Source organism: Syngnathus scovelli, chromosome 11, assembly GCF_024217435.2.
Source record: "Syngnathus scovelli strain Florida chromosome 11, RoL_Ssco_1.2, whole genome shotgun sequence".
Taxonomy (NCBI): Eukaryota; Metazoa; Chordata; class Actinopteri; order Syngnathiformes; family Syngnathidae; genus Syngnathus; species Syngnathus scovelli.
In genome coordinates, this window is record NC_090857.1 from 4,912,623 (window position 1) to 4,933,276 (window position 20,654).

General features: G+C 39.0%; 1 protein-coding gene across 2 annotated transcripts in view; it reads right to left on the reverse strand.

Moving 5' to 3' along the window:
• cpne5b (copine Vb) overlaps nt 1-20,361 on the reverse strand; it is a 49,050-nt gene extending 28,689 nt beyond the window's left edge. Inside the window, exons 1-7 of one of the 2 annotated variants that reach the window (XM_049733434.2) lie at nt 20,211-20,361; nt 19,864-20,136; nt 9,481-9,521; nt 9,143-9,189; nt 6,693-6,796; nt 5,958-5,997; nt 3,384-3,460 (exon numbers count right to left, since the gene is read on the reverse strand). In XM_049733434.2, the coding sequence (XP_049589391.1) occupies nt 3,384-3,460; nt 5,958-5,997; nt 6,693-6,796; nt 9,143-9,189; nt 9,481-9,521; nt 19,864-20,136; nt 20,211-20,269 (641 nt within the window). In that variant the 5' untranslated portion in view covers nt 20,270-20,361. Of the gene's footprint in view, nt 1-3,383; nt 3,461-4,911; nt 5,118-5,957; nt 5,998-6,692; nt 6,797-9,142; nt 9,190-9,480; nt 9,522-19,863; nt 20,137-20,210 lie in introns of those variants that run through there. The other variant, XM_068652390.1, reaches the window with a different exon arrangement.
• Between the last annotated feature and the right edge of the window lie 293 nt (nt 20,362-20,654).

Consider the following 20,654-nt stretch of genomic DNA (forward strand, 5'->3'; position numbering starts at 1 on the left):
GCATACATTTCTTGTCAGATACACACATAATATATTTCAAAATGATTCTCCGTGATTAGGTATTTGTGGTACATTCGATAACATAGTTGGATGTAAAACCTATGCCTCCACCGACACACCAAAGCTGGCAGCAATTTAAAATCCACAGATCAGCAAACAACTAAAACCTCATAACTGAAACAAAATGACATTTTTTTTTTCATGAGCAGCCAAAAGTCCACAAGAGCAATATCACCAGCAGAGCATGCCAGCTGGACCACTTTCAGCACGCTTTCATTCTTTCATTCACCTGTGCTGTGTGGTGTGTCTGCATATCCTAGATAGGTGATGATGAGCCACGGGCAAACATAAATCATTGCCAAAATGACAGCGTAAGTAAATCCACTTGTCCAATATCTCAAAGCTGCAGATTTGGACAGATAAGAGCGAATAAGTTGCTAGTGGGCAAAGTGTTCACTTCTGTGGCCACTTAACTACGAAGAGCAGCTTGGTAAATTGGAGCTTCAGATCCTGTTTCAAATGTCTAACTTCAAGCAGCAAGGATATGCAATCATCTTTCTGAGCGTGTTGCTGACAACTGCAGCTCGCTCTCCGACAAATTCAAACATGAGAAAGTGCTCACAATTTGGCCATTTAAATATATCATTTGGTGGGGGGGAGTGTGTGTTTGTGAATGAAAGGACCGCTAGAGTTAGCGTTTAACTATAGTATTCTTTAATTTTTGTTATTGTTGGTCAGTTTCATACTTACTGTATTAGTGGCAAATAAATAAATGAATGAATGAATGAATAAATGAATAAATAAATAAATAAATAAATAAATAAATAAATAAATAAATAAATAAATAAATAAATAAATAAATAATGAAATTAGAGAATTATGTGAATAAACTTGTAACGTGTCGATACCTGTGTTCAGATAAGGATGGATGAAAGTGTAATACGGAATTTTATCAAATAAAATATGGGAACGCTTGATTTGTCTGTGCAGTTTCAGTACATCTTCATGTCAAGTGAATAATTAAAATGAAATTTGAGTTAAAGGAGTTGAGAGTGCGCTGTCTGCAAGGATGCACCTGAGATGGAGGAGCCGAGAAGCTATAATCTCTCCTAACGTGTCAACACAATTTCAGTAAGTTGCATTTCAAACCCATAAAACTACATCCATAAATGTAAATAAGATTATTATTTAAATATATGGCTATAAATAGCTTCTTCTTGCATGGGCTATAAACGCTCGAAATGATGCATTGCCGGTTCAGAAGTTCAAATTGGCAATTTACTAAACTAATGATTGCCTTCAAATGAAACATGTTGACTGTTTGAAACATGAACAGAAACACTTTACTAATGCAGCATGTGTCTCGCCTTCCTCAGGCATTCACTGCACACTCATTTAATTGAGATTTGGAGGTTCAATTTTACACCTGGTGAGTGCCTCAAAACAAATACCCAGCATGCAAAATAAGTGCTCTCTGCGAAAATAAAGGCAATTTCTTTCTGCTGTTATTTTCAACCTTATTCTTACCTCTGGCTATGGCCTTTCACTCTCTATTAACGCCATGTCAGGCAAAACAAAGACAATACGGTCTTCCATGATAGAGTTCCCTCAGTTTTGAGGGTCAGTCAGCAATGAAAAAAACATGAGATTGCAAAAGAAGTACTTCTATGAATTCCCAATCCTAGCTCACCAAAACTTGACAGCAATACAAGGTCACATTAAAATTTCAACAAGTACAAAAAAAAAAGTTCAAATCGTCTATATGCAACAACACTGTAAAATCTGGGCAGCACTGTAATTGCCAAAGTTGATGCAATCGGTTCCATGATACTAGAAATTCAAAAACAATTCATCTAATATGTATTACGCAATAAATGAACATAATGAAATAAACAATAAAAATTAGTTTTCTGTATTTCTCATCTAACTAGAATTCACACCAGTTGTTAATCATCATCAGTTACACTGCTTTTCCATTTAAATATATAAAAGAAACCAGTGAAGTGATTAAAAAAAGGAAAAACAAGATGAACTTAGTACAATTATTTTTCCATTTTGCGTTTCTGACCTCTCACTCATTCTCATTCCGTCTATCCTGCGGAAGCATTTCACTGATGACAAAACACAATGGCTGCTGCCTAAATAAATAGACAGAGATTAACAGCACAACTAATAGCCACGAAAAGGGTCGAGTAAGAGCACAATGAAATCCACGGGTATTCATATTGCTTTAGCGATAAAGAAGGTTCAATCACTGAAATCAGTATTCTCTTGTTTGTGTATGTATGCTTGTCCTGATAACATTAATGGCGCTGTGCCTTGTTTGTGTGTGTGTGCGTGCATGTGCACGGGTGTGTTGTAGTTTGTTCTAAAAACATCTCATCAACAGAGCAAGGCTCAGAAAAATGTTGTGACATTTCAAAATGTGAAATAATCTTTGTTACCACGGGAACATGAAAACAAACTGCTGGGTTGGAGTGCCACTCGTCTTCAATCTCATATCAGTTCTGTGAGCTAAATTATGAACGGCTAATGGAAGATTTGAACTTGGCAGCACTTCTGTACACCAAATGCATCGGGAAAAAATGAACATACCTTTAAAGTAGCACAAAAACTCAATCCAATGCATGACATCACTCAAAAAGATCGACTCACATGATATGCTCATGTGAGTCGATCTTTTTGAGTGATGACACCTTAGCATCTAAATAATTTATCAGAAATTCTAGACTGCTGGGAAGCAAGAATTTAGAACTTTGAACTAAAGTCTGACTTTAAGGAGGAATAATTTGAAAGATGATCATTTACAACAAATGATTGGTCAGAACAATCAAATGTGCCTTTTGGCCAGCACAAATGACCAGAGTGATGTCACAGCACAACCTTTCAACCCAAAGATCATATTTATTCGTGCTAAAAAATGATTCAAGGCAGCCACAAAAATAATATTTGGCAAGCACTCACGTTATCGCTCAGCTGCAGATCGTCCCAAAATATATTATTTGGCACGACTAAAGACTAATTCTCTTTCAAGCCAAGCCAAGCCATAAATGTTCCCAAATCATTGATTCTAGATATGAAAGTTGCAAAAACACTATTCAGGTCGACGCTCCCAATTAAGCCGACTTTGGCTGTCGCCATTTCTGTCTTTGTTCAGTGCAGCTTAGCACATAGTCTACACACAATGTTGTTTTCTTTGCAAATTGCATTTTTATCAAATTAGTATTTGGAAGTTCCAGTTAGCTTTTAGGTTCGACTTACTCCAATTTGTATTCAGTACTGTATAGTTTATAAATCATAAGGCATAAATCCAAAAACTCATTTGTTGTAGTATCTTTTTGCGTCGTTATATCTTTTCTAATTACTTGAATGAGCTCACTTACCCAAGAGGTTTTTCCAGTCGACTGGCTGGTGATCCAACAATCTCTCCAAGAGTACAGAACATCTGTCCCAAAAAGTCCTAAGAACGTGGAAAAGCAAAGAAGGGAGCAAATTAGACAGGCTGGCATTTATGGAATTGAGAAAAACAAACAAAAAATGCTTTAAAGGAAGGTCAGATTTGTAGGTATATCTCGGCTGTCTTCTTTTTTTACCATGGACACCCCTGCAAAGGTCAAATTGAAGATCAAACTTCAGATTAAATTTAGAGATTCAAATTCAAGTCAGTCAACATATATTATGTTAGCCATTTGAAAAAAGCTTGTTTTGGAAAGTTGTGAATATTTCAACAGCGGATTTGCTGTCTTGGCATTATTTTTAAAGACAACTTGGAGGGGTGTCACACAGTACGCACACTGCGGTGAGTTGTGGACTATCACAGATACACAACAGATGGCATGAGATTGAAAGCATAGTGAGAATGACAAGCAAGATGATTCGTGACCACTTGGCCATGGAAATGCCTTCAAACATCCTTGACAATACCGTGCACGCATTAAGAGTTGTTTTTGTAACGCTGTCATGACTGTATCAACTCAAGGCCCTTTTCGTTTTCGACAGCAATGTTTTTTTGTTAAGCAGCAACTTTAACAGGATGCGGAGGCAAAATTGAAATTATATATGAAATAGTGTCAGACAAAGCTGATTGAATTCCTCAATGCTGCTATCAGGTGTGAAATTTGACATTCACTTTGCGTTCAAAGAAATTGATATTTCCCCTTTAATATGTTACAGCAATAAAATTGAATTGTGAAATGAAGTGATTGCAGGTTGCCGTGCCACGGGTACAGCCGGATCTCCTGTTATGGCTTTTCTTCTATACTAATTGTATAATAACTTTGAAAATATCACTTGGCAGATTGCAGCCCTCCACCAAGAACAAAAACTGCTAACAAAAGTCAGTGTTCTATTTGTGGGTTTATTGACCATCTGTTGGTTAGTTAGCAAGCTACTTCCTGCTTCATGGAGGCTGATCAACCGACAGGCGGTGCCATATGTGATTCCGAGCTTGTGGACAATTTTATTGATGACTCAAATAGCAGGGGAGAAATAATTGTATCCATCTATTTATCCAGATCCTCACAAACAACAGAATTCTATCAAAACCTATTAAAAACTAAATTACTGGTGGCCTGCAAATATTAGTAGTAGTGCTCTGATCTCAACACTTTTCTATGTTTGCTTTTCTTCACTGGAAAAGCAACAATCCAGCCCAAAGAGTTCCTCATGGCGCCTTGGCATCATGCTTCTTTGGTGTGTTGTGATGTAGTGAACATTTCCCCCGACCCGAGGAAAAAAAAAACTGAATTAAGCCCTTTCATCACGCAGCCATCGTGTAACCCTTCAAGACCCCGAGCGTGTTGAAAGGTTGCACAGATTGCCGCAGTGCCCTTCAGACATCGCCCTTCCTCTTGAGCCAATGAGAGACAGCAGCCATGCAGTGTCAGAGGTGAAAGCGATGCTAGCACCTACATTGAGTTCTGCAGGCTTCCAGAAATGTTGGCCAGCAGCAGCAACAACAATAACAACAGTGACAACAACAATAACAACAACAATAGATGCCCATCATATACCATATAACATGACACGTTGAGAACAAAGTGCTCCTGATTCCTAAAGCCGCTCAAGGTGATGAGGTAAGAATGACAAGACAACATGCTGTGCTTTAACACCCCCCCCCCCCCCCCCCTTAAAAAAAGAAAGCTGATGATGCGGAAAAAATGCAAACCCCTGTTAATCCAAATACATCCAATAATCATCAGCAAATGATTTAAAACATAATTTCTCAATGCTTTCAGTCACCATAGTTTCCGGTTGGATGAAGAAAGCTAATACAGTATTGAGTTCAAAGTTTGCCAGAGGTGGAAAAAAATGGTGAAAAGCATTGCGTGATTGATTTTTGTCATTGCAATGTCACCGCTGCGAGATGGTTTCTTCCTGGAGTTGCCTTCAGATTTCAATAACGTACAACCAGCTAGCTCTCTGTGGGATAAATCATTTAGGCATAAAAGTACACATCCGATTTCATGTTGCTGGACCCAAATATTTAAGCCAGCATGATTTATTTTATTTTAAGTAAACCAATAATGAGATGGAAAAGCCCGAAAACTCCAGGAGGAAAAGCAGAGGTGCTCTGAGGTCACTGTGAAAAGTGACGCCAACGAGTGATCTCTCCCTATGTATGAACAGAAAGAAAATTATTCAAAATTATTTGTTCATGTAAAACTATTTACATGGTGGAAAAAAGAACATTTTGTATTTGGATTTTGCTACAACCCAAGCACTCAAGAGGGTTTGCCTTATTCCATCAAGTAGCAGCAGGCAACAAACAGCTTCTAATTGGAAACACCACAGATAAAGAGTCTGCACAGCTCATTGTCAGAACCAAACATGCACTATTTTCTTTGTCTCATGCATCAAGTTAACAAATAAAAATTTAGAATCCAGCCGAAACTGGTGTGCACTTATCTGTGGTGTCAAGTGGAACATAAATAGAAAACAGTACAATGTGCACTCACATGTTTGGACAAATCTGGACTTTTGGAGTCAACATCATACCTGAAATGAAACCCAAAGGCAAAAAGGCCGTTTCAAAATTACACAATTAAAAAGTGGGAACATTTATTTTTATTTATTTTTCATATTGTATTTATGTGAGTTGATCACACATTGATTATTTTTTGTCAATTTACTGTCCAGGGAATCTATTAACACATTTAAAAATACATCATGGTCTAATATAAAAACTAAAATGAGCCACTGCCAACTTTCCAGATGTTGCTATCAGTGGAAAATGTGATTTGTTTTTTTTTTTCTTCATCCATAATCATGAGTGGAGCTCATGATCTAATTTACATAGAATTACATGTAATTAAAAAACTGTGAAAGCAAGTGAAATTGTGCATATGTAATTTACTAATTAAATGTTCACCTCCACATTAATTACGCACAATTGGACAGCATGCAAGATTTCATCATAGTTACAGGCAGCCTTTGGCCACCATGGATGAGTGTAACAATTTTTTGGGATATTTAAGAACCACAAGGACAAATATATATAACTTTTGTCGAAAGAGCAATTGACAGGAAAAGTCATCAGTGAGGCAAAGGAAGAGCAAGGCTGGATGCCTGATGACGCCAGTCTCTTCCTCTGACTTCTAACTCTCATAAAAAAACAAAAAAAAATCAGTCAAAGCAATCTGTCAAGGAGCTAGAAATAATCTGCAGTGACTTCCAAAAGACAACAGACTCACAAATCAAAGCGAAGGCTCTGCTTCTCTTCAAAAAAGTAGTCCAGGATGTACTTCCGAACAAAATCGGGGTTCAGGGTGTTGTCGATCACTTCAGTCCTGCCAAACTGCAAATTAAGAAAGACAGACGGATGTCAGAGAGACCAAACACTCTGAATCTTGCTTTCGATTGGGATCTTCTCCCTCGTCACACCCGTGCGAACACCTTTCTTGTCAGAGGCCTGATTAAGGGTGGCGCTTTCACACGTTGAAAAGGGAACCGGGGCTATGTTTCCGGGGCTTCTTGATCTTCAACCTCTCCCACATTAATTACAGCTGGATAAGTCTTTTCTGAACATCCCAGAGGAAAAGAAGTCACGATAAAGTCGCAGTGACATGACTTGCAGAGAAAATTAGGGGAAAAAGTATGACCAGTTACTAAACTAACCAAACTCATCCCGAAGTTTGGCATCAGGAGAATTTGCGAGCGTTTCCTTTTATGATCTGAGACAAAAATAAATCCTGTGCCTGTTTAAATCGTTTAATCAATTTAATACGAGGTTAACTTGAATTACCAAGGTTTCCCAAACAACTGAATAATAGATTCGGTGGCATTGATCTATTCTTACTTTTCATAAGCTACATACTAAATGAACAAAAAATTAGAACCTACCTTAAAGAGATATGCACAACCCCATTCTGTAATCCAGTTCAAAAAATTTATCTTAAAAACAAATTACAAGGCTTTTTCATGGGATATTTTTGGGCAGAGTGTATCTATTTTCACTCTCCAAAAATCTGTTCCTTGCTGCTTTCTTAATCCCTCGTCTTTATCAATCTCTCAGCAAAGTCTGCAATTATAATTCAATCCGCACACTACCTATTAATTGTATAGTATGCTCCGTCCACTCTCTTCGGTTACATTGTAAAATCTCAAACACGCCTTGGTACCACGCAAACAGCACCTCTGTGCAAGCCGATAATTGCTTGAGCTGAAACAAAAGGTCCAAGGCTGTTATTTGCAAGTTGAGCGTGAAGGAGTGGTTGTGCATGGATGCATGGCTCTCATTCCACAATGCAGAGCGCTGGCTGCATAGGTTGATGCGTACACTAACCTTGCCTACTTTTCAACACACGATAACAAATGCAGCCAAGAAGCAAAGACCTCCGATACAAGTTTTGTTTCTCCCACATTCATTGTGTATCGCTTACAGTTTCTGTCCTTGGAGTCAGGAGAAATATTAAACATGGTCTGTTTTTAGATGCGAATAAAATGCACGCCGACGTAATGATAGTTGACGGATCTATAAAGCTGTCGAGTTTTGTTGGGAGATTTTCCGTGATCATCTTAAATTGCTGCCAAATGGATAATAATTGTCTCCTTAATTGCCTTGACAGTCCATTTGTATTCCACTCCAAAGATTAGATGGAGACTTTAAAAAAGTTTGCAGTCATTAATGTCAGTGGTTCTTTTGACTGTTTTTAATGACCAGGTGAATTCTCATCAAACTTAAATTGGTACAGCCAATTAAAATCCAAGGTGAAATGTCACATTAGAAGACAGGATCAACCCTGACTAAGAAAATCTTAGCCTCCCTTCTACATAATTGGAATAGCACCACACATTAACAAACAAAATATTCCTCAGTATCCATTTGAAAGCAATATTTTTCCTGACAAACAATGGATGAACTAATCTACTTAAATGAGTAAGAATAGAAATCCCCCATCTCTGCCATGAGCCAGGCACTGCAAAAGGCCCAGAGGTGTTGATGAGATACAGAGCACATGCTAGTGATGAGGCAGGTGATGGCAAAGACGAGCTCCATAATGTGATTTCCCTGCTGAGTGGCAGAGACAATGCCAAGCTCCAGAGTTCATTAGATACTGCTGGGCTGCTGGGGGCTAATGAGAATCTGGCGGGAAGTTTCTGGCTGACACCCTGCTCATGTCCACACACACTGTTCTGTTTTCCTTCACCTTACAGCCTATTATGATGATGATGATGAGTATTTTTATGATTATTATTATTATGATGATTATGATTATTGCTATTATTATTATTACCATATTTTCCCGACTATAAGGTGCACCTAAAAACCTAACATTTTCTCAAAAGCCAACAGTGCGCCTTATAGTCTAGTGCGCCTTATATATGGACCAAATTCCTAAATTTAAACCAATCATAAGTTTGTTGCATCTGAAGTTGAAATAAAAAAGATAAAATGGAGAATGATTTGATTTGGATTAAAAATCTGACATGATGCATTAATGGTGCGCCTTATAGTCCGGTGCGCCTTATATAAGGACAAAGTTTTAAAATGGGCCATTGACTGAAGGTGCGCCTTATAGTAAGATGACCTCTCGGGAGATTCCATACATTATTGAAATATAATTGCATGGCTTCAGAGACATTCATTCAACTTTTCAGTCTATTTTTTGTAGTTTAAAGGTGTTAAAGAAGAAAAACTCACCTCTCTCCACTGTTTGGTTTCTGCGCCTTGTGTGTAGAGGACACACACTGTGAAGCAGGACAAAATCAGCAGATAGATGGATAGATAAAAGATTGTGAAGGATGAAAGACAGAGAGAAGAAAAAGGCAGTCATCAATCAGAGGAAGCCTGCCTGGAAATGATAAATCAATTTGTGTGTGCACTTTTGTTTTGGGAGGTTACCTCCAGTACAGTAAAGCAACATTTGTAGGAGGAAACAAAGATTTCCCAAAACACAGTGAAAACTTTTTCAACTCGTGGAGAAAAAGCTAAACGCAGAAGATGAAAGAGTGACTGAAGGAAAAATTCAAAAGACTCACGTGGATCTGACTTGGAAAACGTGTCTTTATCCAGAAGATTTCTGTAAATGAAAACCATATCACAGTTACTTACTTACGAAAGAACATTGCGAACAGATATCATTTTTTTAAAATTTCACTTAGAGGTACAACAACACAGCACAGTAAAACTTTATAACACAGACGAAGAGTGATACAATATTTCGCTTGACTTGAATGTGTTTCAGCATTTCTGTGATTTCTCAGTTCACTACAAAAACCTTGTCAAAAAATAACTGTGTCAATCTCTCGTGTCTGAGCTACACTTGTGTTTTACTAGTCTGACCTTTTTGCAATGCCTGCCCGCAGCCGGTATGAACCCACCGTACATGATTCATTCTTCTCTTTTTCTGAGATATCCCATCGCCTGCTCCCTCTATCTTTCTACTTTCACATCTTGTCTTGTTCCATTTGCTCTTTCAGTTAGTGTCATCGTGTTCTGTTCTTTCATCAGCCTCAATCGAGCTTGATCTTTTCTCTGCTTGACGAAATTTATTTTCCACCCCCGTCCGCTAATAAAGTCTAAAGTTATTAAGTCAAAGAAGAACAATACTGAAGAACATGGCATATTGATTTTTTTATTCAAAATTACTTTTCTACTAACTTTAATACCAAAAGACAATCCTTCGAATAAAAAAAACAACTGTCTCTAAATGTTATACTGACTCATTGGAGAGCATGCAGAACTTTGACCTTTCATTTAGTCTCATTTTCCATTTGTGCATCAGAGCTGATATTACAGTACTTTTTTTTCCCAAAAAAAGTCAGGTAAGTGTGAGCTGGTAAATGTCAATGGTATTTTTACTGGGTGAGGTTACCCACCAATATGATTCAGTCTGAAAGTCTGAAAAAAAAAATATAGTATATATAAAACAATATTTATATACAGTGAACTCACTTCAAGTAAAGAATCTCAACTCGGGACTTTGTGAGTTGATGGAGAAAATAAATACTTCCATTTGGTGACCTCAGTTTTACACCTCAGTGATTTTTAGATGATGTACATTACTAGTGTTGGATTTACCATCTCTCACTGGAGAGGTGAATGAGAATCAGCATCAAACCTGAGCCCAGTTTGCTCAGTCGAAAAAGAGCGAGGAGATCCTCCCCCAAGTGGGGGCATCTTGGAGTCTTGCTCACAAGCAAGCGAAGAAGAACGAATTGAGATTGACAGGCGGATTGATGCGTCTGCAGACGTTGCATCGGTCTTTCGTGGTGAAGAAGGAGCTGAGCCAGAAGGAGATACTCTCGATTTACCGGTCGATTTACTTTACCAGCCTTACCTATGGCCAAGAGCATCGGGTCATGACCGACACAGGAAGATCAGAGACGACCGAAATGAGTTTCCTCTGTGGAATTTTTTTTTTTTTTTTTGGAGATAAGGCGAGGAGCTCTGTCATCTGCAAAGAGCTCACAATACAGCTGCTAATCGAAAATATTTATGGCCTAAAACTGTTCCAAATCCTAACATTTACATTTAAGTCCCGTGTCTGAAAAACCTCAAAACGTGTAATATGATGTTACCAAAACTGTGGAAACGGAGGCTGCTGACACCAATGTCCATTGGATTCCAATGATTGACATGAAAAATGATACATCGCTGTAAAAAAGTTTTTAACTCAAGATATTAATCAACCTCAATCATTTTCAAATTGAATTACAAGAGAAGCAAATTCTCTCCAACTGATTTTATAATTAAATCATTAAAAAGAAAATGCTTCTTATTATGCCTTGATTGAAATCCACAGATTCGAGGAGGACAAGCATACATGCATGCAGAGGAGAAGGCCAAGTGCAGAATGTTCTTACATTCACTTCCAGGCATTCACCGTATATAAACATCAATACACAATGGTAAAAAGCCCTCCAGGGGGGTAAAAGGAAAAGACGACAACAGCCTAAACTTCAAACAGAAGCACCCAGCAAGCAGGAGGAGCTCATCTATTCAAAACCAGATCTGCTGCAATGAATTCTCATCAAAGTGATTCTTTTATTAGCCTGTGCTGAGTGTGGCCTCCGTCGTGTATGTTTTACAACACGCCAAGCCCACATCAACAATGGTCCTGCCCTGAATTCACAAGCAAGCCTTCACCGTCCTAAATGTTAGAAAATAAATGCACAACTAAGTACAAAGGTTTAGAAGTGCTGACCAAAGAATTTATTTTCCCTTTTGGCCATTACAATGTGTGCCAGGTCTGTGTCTATACTAGATTGGTCTATAAATACTCTAGATCAAGGGGATCAAGATGTTCTACTTGAATTGTTCATTCATCTTTGGTAATATCAACTCTGCTCTGTTTTGAAACACTTTTCCAAAAGTGAAGTCAACGCCACAATTGAAAATAAATATTCTCCTGCACAATGCATTGTATAAATTGTAGCAACATAAAGGAAAGACTACCTAACTTCAAAAGTTCTAACAAGGACACCATTTGGCTAATTGTGAAAACAATCCAACTTTCAAAAGTGTCATCAGATTTACATTTGGGCGTTATGCAATCTACTGGCAATGCTACAGGGCATTTCGAAAAAACTTTCAAGATGTAAATGAGGTTCGAAAAAAGATCTGAGATTCAACCGTGGCAGTATTTGGATGTGCGAGTGTGTGTGTGTGTCTGTGTGAGATGTGCCCTGCATGCAGCAAGCGATTGTCTGTATACAAGATAATATTGTGGAGTGAAGTGAGCAGCAATGTAACAGAAAATCAATCACAAGCGGAGAAGAACAGACAAACGTGTTACACAAAGTGTGTGTTTGTGAGAGGGAGGCCACCCTCCTTCCCTCTCTGAGAGTCAAAGCAGAAAATGTTCTGGATGAGATCAAAAATAGAGAAGAATATCAAAGCTTCCTCTGCTCATGTTGGAGAACCAAGCCCCAGCTCAGCAGACACGATCTCAACGGCCTTTATTGATATAGTGTTGGCCTACCAGCAAGCCTGCTAATTAGACAGATGCTTCTTTTAAGCAAACGGGGAGGCTCCTCCAGCCTCTCACACTTTAACTGCTCTGCTCAACCGGGGCATACTGAGGAGGAGATAATAAATATCAAGGGATCAGTGCTTCTGTTTGAAGAGGCATGCAAATTGAGACGAAGTGATTTGGAGACTTGGACTAGACTAAAAGTGAGCATAAATTTACGGTGACAGATTCGAAGGTTCCGCCCGTTCAGGCTTCCATCCAATCTAATATGTTGTGCATTATAAATGAACTGAATTTATAGGACACGGCTTTTTTTTCAATGATTCCTAACAGGGTTTTATAGTGTTCACTCTTATTTTTACATCATGCAGGCCAAGATTTATTCATATCACCCGCACCTCATTCCTTGGCGATGCACATAGAGGAAGCATAAGTATGTGTAGATTGAGGGTGAGAGGTTCACGCACTGAAGGCGTTTTCCTGCTGCTGGAGTGGGAGTAGGTTCCAGCAAGAGCTTTATCGTGGTTGCACAGAGTGTGCAAAAAGTAGCACCCTAAGAACATTTCGTAGGATGATTCCTGTGATTAATCTTTTTCAGTATTATAAACCAATTTCTATTGGGAAAAAAAAGAATTAAAAAACACTGCAGCTACACCCACATCAAAAACATGAATATAAAAATTTCTATCCAGTGGTTGGTGGTGTTTGAGATGTGGAATTGATAACAGTTAATGATGAGAGACAACGATGAAGAAGAAAGGAAAGGGCAACGTGGTCCAAAACATACCACTTCATGCATTATACAAAATCAAAGCACAGTCATTGTTTAAAATCTTTGAACTGAACACTGGATTTAATCATCATTAGCGAATCAGATCACTCATACCAGGTGTGTCAAGCGAATTTTTGTCGTGGGACGCATCGTAGTCATCGTTTCCTTCTATGGAGCACTATGACGTAATGTATGAATGAAATTTATGTATTGACACATGAAGTCGATGCACAATTTGTCTTCAATACAATCAATACTGCATGCCAATAGAATCTTGCGATTCTTTTATCGGAAAATAATAATAAATTTGGAATAGGAATGATGCAAGGTTAAAATTAAATCAATATCCATTCGATCTATAAAATCCATATAGAAAACACTTTAAGACATTTGACCTAGTTTTTCCAATTCTAAGTCTTATCAAATCAATTTTGGTTGAGAAAGTGCAAAGGTACGATGTTCATTGAGCAATGATGTTTTCATTCAGCAATAACAGCCTGGCTCAAAAGGCAACGTGTTCCCCTCAAGGACATTTAAGCAAGAATGGAACATAAAAAGAAGGTGATCTACACTCATCCACTCTGAAAAAGCTACTGTGTGTCAGTGTGACAAAATGAAGTCTTACCATGTGCATGGTAACAGAGCTGGAAGAGGTGGGCACAATAATTACAAATAAAATGAGAGGAGGCAACAGAAGAGAGAAAGAAAAAAGGAAACTACAGGAGAGATGTAGAAGGACACACACTGGGAAAGAAGTTTTGAAGTAAGCAATTTGTTGATAGTGCTGGAGCCGCATGGAGGAGAGTGTACGGGGAAATTATGCAGCAGTACGATAACTGCTTAAAAAATTCACTCAGCTGTCGTTTCTGCTTCATATGGCATCATATCTCTCTTTCAATATACAACTTAACTGATCAACAGATTCCTTTCGACACGGAACTAATATCATCAATAATCCATTTTCCAGAGATATGGATCAACCGACTATGCAGGAATTTAATTGAGAGCAACAATTCCATCTGCGTAACTGTAATGCTGGCATGACTTTAGAGTCAAATTGATGGTAGACCCAAGCAGGCTCATTCCACCCTACCAGCTGTTGAATTATTCAGGGCAGAACTTCCTCTGGGGAGAATCCAAGTCAGTGTGCCAGACAGTCACAGTGAGCTCGCTGCCTGGCTTGGCGTGAAGGCTTAAGATCATCCCTTAAATTCCAGCGGGGGAAATTGTGTTACTGGCTGACACAGCAAAGGTCAGGGGTCAGGAAATGTGCATGGTGTATAATTAAGAGAGCGGCTAATTGTGCATTACTGATAGGAGAGATCAGTAAGCAGTGGTAATGTGGATAGTTTGTTGGTAGCTGATTAAGAAAAAAACAAAAGTGAATACCGAAATCATTTTAAACTGCCCCAAAGTAATATCATGTTTAATAGTATATTATAGTTATTGTTGGACATATGGGGAATTTTGCAATACTGTGCCTGCATGCGAAAATTCTTGAAGGCACTGCTGGCTGATTTATTTGATTGCAAGATTAGAAGATGATAAACGCGAACGATTTTTCTTCCTCAAATAAAAAACAACTTTTCTAAAGTGGGTCACATCTAAAAGCACAATAATCAGTAAAATGCAGTGGGAATCTGTGATCTTGTCTTATCTGAGGCTAAAACAAGAAAATTGCTTCTCACGTAAGTCTGATTTGTTTTACTCTGTAGCATAAATGAATTTGTTCCACAATATATGACTACCTATAGACCCACAGAACTAATGTACAGTACTGGGAAAGAGTTCTAAATGGATAGAACTTGAGCAATAGATATTCTCAAGGGATGAAGCAACATATGTAGATTTCACATAGTTTGCATGTTTCCATGGCAACTGCTGTCCATTAATCTGGATCACTTTTTTTTCCCTGTGTAGTGACATAGGGAGAAAACAAACGACAGACAAACTGGTGTATTAATTTTCTAACTCATTCTAGACTATGCTATAAAGCCAAACGTGACCTATTCCTGTTTCGGGCTGACCTATGCACCACAGACACGTGCAAACCTGGAATTAAAACGTGCTTTTTATGAGGCATAAGTGTAGCTGGTTGCAGATCACTACAGTAGTAAGAGCTTGCGTGGTGGTTTCCAATCTCGTGGTGGTGAAAAAAAGGGCAGGAGCTGATTGCTGTCTTTGTACTTCTTCCTCAGGGGATCATAAATGTGTCTAAAAGACAAATGTCACACCAATAGAAAGCAAAGACTCCCCCTTAAACAAAATCTGAACTTGAATGAAAAAAAAAAAATCTGAAACCGTGCATGGAATTTCCCCACATCAGAGTGGGAAATATATTTATTGCTTTTTTTTTCCAGCGGTTTGATTGAATTTAACAATAACTCTTATCAGCCATCATAAATAAAATTACAACCTTCTGAATGTAATAAGAAGAGGAAGCAAGACCCTAACACACAAACACACACACATTTTCCATTATCCATTTCCCCTCAGGGTGTCAGTGGCATTATAATCAAATACACTCATCTCACCCACACATTTTTTTCCGCATATCCAGCTTTGCTGTACCACACGGGACCATCTTGCTCAATCATCTCATCCTGCAAAAAGGGGCACATAGCCAAAGCTGAAATAGCAGCACAGACTCAGAATAGGCGCAAATACGCATCTGATCTAAGCCAGTCGTTGATCGCTGGCTATGAGATGCTAAATGACATTTGCATTGTCTTGGCTATTTGCAAAGCGGTGTCAAAATTAAAGCAGTTGTCATGTCATATCAATCATGCCACTTCACTTGTCTCAAGTGATTACAGTAGAGTGTACGACACGTGTGACAGCCTCTATCAATCAAAGAAAATGGATTAATAAGAGTAGAAGTAAGGAGCAAACTATGAAAATATGTAACTATGCATTTTAACCACCCAAGATATGGCGAGAACCCAATGAATTTAAAATGGCTGAAGACTGTTAAGTGTTCTAACCACATGCCTTGAAGTTAAATTGCCTTAACCTGTTTATGTGCTATTTTTTTTTTATACAAGCCCCCAAAACAAATCTTAACGGTATTATTGTTAAATTTAATATTAAATAATAATATTATATTATATATCTTATAATATACATGTTATTTATTTATATAGTATTTATATATACATAATCATAAATAAAATATTATAATATAATCCAATAGTAAATAATAATATTAAATGACTTCCAAACTTTATAACTTATAAATCAGTGTGCCACCAAAACATTTTTGAAACACTAACGTGCTTCACTACTAGACTTGATTTTGAGTTGTGGTGTTTCCTTGGCTGCTGTTTGTCTTTGTCAGACAAAGATCATCGATCAAAACCTCTTCAACCTCTCTCCATCAATACTCATCTTGGCTCCTTCCTAAACAGCAACTACTTTCTGTTCAAAACAGCTTCTCTGGAGTTAATGTGCAGTAAGACAAACTGAAGGCTTGATATAAAGATTTGACATGTACATCACAGAACAGATTAATGTTGTGGAAGCGGGAAGACGCTGACAGCTGAGCAGTGTTACTGACAGACCCGGGAGGGGGATTATCGGATGCAAAACTCAACATAAGAATCAGTGTCTTTCTGTTGTCATCATGCATATAATTGAAAGGAGGCTGCAGAATGTTTTAGTGGGACGTTTGCTGCTATGTAAGACTGTTCAACATAATTTGTCAGTTTTTTGCCACAAACTTTTCCTCAGCATGCAGTGGCCAGATGTGCTTTCAAAGCTCTAGCAAATCTGGTGTTTTAATTTAAACCACCAGGGATTAGAACAAAAAGAAAATGCGCATTCATATTTAATAGGGAAGCATTGTGTCGCCTTTGTACCATAAACCATGTTGCTGCAGCAGCTAGTGTGGTACAGGAAGAATCCAACTAATGAGTTTTGTGATCAGAAGGACGAGAGAAGGAAAGAAAGTCTAAAAAGTTGGAGGTGGCAGGTGTGAAGAGTTCCTGGCCACTTCACACATTCCAGCTCTCGAACACCGAGACATAGTGTGGTAGCGAAATGTATTTAAAAAAAAAAAAAAAAAATAGGCTAACTCATTCTTGTAGATTTAATGCGACAAAAGAAATAAAATAAAAACAATGTTTTAAATTTCCCAATTCCCTTCTGGACACTGAAGGGCTTTTTCTCTTGGCTTCTATGGGTGTACCTAATATTGTGGCTGCACAGATCACAAGCAGCTGTGATGCATTTCAAATGAGTTACTTTGCAGATATACTGTAGATCGTTTGGGTGTTTCTTTCTCTATGGTTAATTAGCACCAGGGATCTTTTGACGGTGCAGGAAATATTCCCACCAGAAGTGTTTTAACCTAAAGAGATGTGATGTGAAAGCGAGTGAGGGGGCTGAGAATGATGATAAGCCTTGGCTCTGGATCTCCCGGGGGCTTTTCTACATCGAATGTCCCAGATTCATAAAGGCACCTATCCGAGGCGGAAACCAGGCTTGTCATAAACTCAAATCCATATGCAAATGTCGACCATCCCGATATTTAGCACAGGAATTTAATCAAAGCCGTGTGATGCTTGCATGAAGGAAACAAGTGGAGATATTCCACATCCCGCCCCTCTTGGGGAAACATGTCGCTGAAGAACAGAATCAGTTTCCTATATGGTTAAAAAGTGCGACGAGCGCCATACCCCAATTAGAGGAAGATTTATCAGCTATGAGATGAATCTTCCACATCCCGAGGAGCTTGATTGTGATTAGGTGTCAAGAAAAAAACAATCCATGACAGTAATGGCTTAATTGGCTCTGCTTTGCATTCACGCAACTTGGAAGCATAGCTTGTTGACAAACACAAGATAGCCACGTACAATTGGACTCATGGGATTACTGCTTTATATAAAACAGCATATGTTTATTTGCTAAAACGCATCTTGGCATCATTATTAAATTATCGTGGAAGTTTAAAAATAATCAATTTCATGACTGTCACTTTGTGTTGTACAAAATGACAGAAATATAATTATTCCAATGCAACAAAGTGCTTCACATTGAGCAATGGGATTAGAAACAAATAAATTTACAAAGGCAGGAAAGTAAGAGGCAAAAGTCAGCCAAAGAATCTTCAAACAAGTTTGAAAAATGGATGGTGAGTTGGGTTTGCTTAACATTCAAGGGAATGACCAACAACAGAAAGGCTCCTCTGAGGCTCCTTCCGGGAGCATCTGGTCTGTGGACCTGATGCACCAAGTGGGTGGAGACTTTAACTGAACCAACACCATAGGAATCAAAAATGTCATTTGATGACATAGGAATATAATCCACTAAATAAATACCACGATGTACATCCACCCTGGCTTGAAGACCACTAAATTCCTCCTATTATTTCCGTTGATGTTTCTTATCCCCTGTCCACCCACTTTCTCCGCCACTGGTCCTGATAACATGTTGTCAAAAGCAAGCTGTGTCATTTGTAATGAGAGCTATTAACCAAAACAGGCAGCAGCTATCATCAAGCTTCCAGACCTCGCTGAGAACATGACACAAATGCGTGTGAATCCTTTCTTCACAAACGTGACTCATACTTTATTGGCGCAGAAGTTTTGAGATGACTGAATGACATACTGTAGCAGCACTTTTGTTCAGATGGTGCTATGTCAAGAATGGGGAGGTAGGGCAAGGCCACCTGGAATAGACTAGTAGGTATCAAGATGCATTCTTGTTTTGCATTTTCCAGCATATGGGCCCACCTATTCGCTTGCCCCCCCCATCCCCATCCCTCCATTATATGTTTCAAATGTGTATGACTTATTTATCACTTAAAGTCAGATTGCAGGTGCAAATGTACTTTCATGATATATCGCCTTTTTGCTTCATCTCACAATCACATCCATGAGCAGAAAAAAGGGTCTATGAATGTCACTCAAAGTGTCTGAATATTGCTTAATTCTGCAATCAGAAATGATGCATTCAAAATCAGAAATCTTTCATTGCAACTCTCCATTCCTTTTTATTTAGTGTAGCATTAAAGCCACGGGTTCGTCCACTAATTAAAATGAAATTCTTTGCTTTTTTTTTTTCCTCCCTCTCCTTTTCTCTTTGCTGGAGGATGTGCGTGGCACAGAGCGCACTGTATGTCAGACAGTACATCAATAATGCATACACAGCTCAAACTGGCTCGCTTGAATGGCTCAACAACCTAAAAACCCAGCATGAAAGGATGTGCAAGTGTGTGCGTGTGTGTGCGTGTGCGTGCATGTGCGCATGCGTGTGTGTGATAAGGCGCTGAGAGCCTTGACTTTCTAAACCTTTTGAATATTGAATGCAAAATGGGACTATTTTACCTGTGCAAGTGTTAAGTTTGGCAAATCTCTTTTCTGACTTCATATTTAATAGTTTGCTAAGAGTGATTGATGAAAGCTGTAGAATAGCAAACAGGTCAGGGGAAAATGTTGCAGTGCAAACATTTATTCATCTCAACACATCCAGATTAAATTGAGGTTCAATTTTCATTTTTGGTGTCAAGTCTCTCCCTCACAGCTCATTTAAGTCCATTTGCCATGTTTTAGGTATAAAAACAAGAATGGAAAGAATTCAAGGCAAAAGTCCGACAGTGGGTGCGGCACCTTTTGCGCAACTTTCCCCCACGAGTTGTCACCACCCGCCCCCCCTCACACCACCGCGGAGACTCACCTGCAAGAAACGGTGACTTCCACCTTGGTGGCGGGGATGTTGCCGGTGATTGGGTCGAAGTCGTACACGGATGACATGTCCTCCAGCTTGTCCATGACTTCCCTCTCCATCACGTCCATCTCGAGAGCGCGCGGTGGCTCCGGTCGGATCCGGGAGCCGCACAGCCTGGCCCCGATGGAGCGTGTTGAGTCTCCACCGACTCCGGAGACCAGATCAGAGACCAGGTGGCCTCCGGTCCGACTCGGTGAGGCAGCCACTTCAGACACGTTGAGGCTGGAGACGAAAGTGAGGAAATAAGCTGATGAACACCCGCGAAGTCAGCCGTGCAGTTGGTTATGTGTCCATACAGCCGGGGAAGTTTTGATGAAGACAGTTCTTCTCCTCCTCTGTGTGCACAGTGGAGCATGTGGAGAGGAAAGGCAGCAGATGCACTCAAACGTATCCGTCCTCCTCCCTGAATGAATCACACTCAAGTGTTGGCGACCCTGCCCATGCATGCAAGGCTCACTGCTGGCTGTTGAGAGTGCATGCGCGCGCGACAGTGATTCGGTTACGCACGGATTTCTATGACGAGTTGCCGTGATTGCAAAGAAACGATCAGAGTGGCAACGATTTGGAATCAATAATAGGCTTGTCAAAGCGATTGTTTAGTTTCAAAAGAGATTTCCCACTGACTTAAGATGATAAAAATCGAAATATCTACGATCTTAATGGCTTTGACCAGTTTTTACTCGAGTTATTTGTCAGTTTGTTTTGTCGCTTTTACTGTATATAATACGAGGTGCTCATAC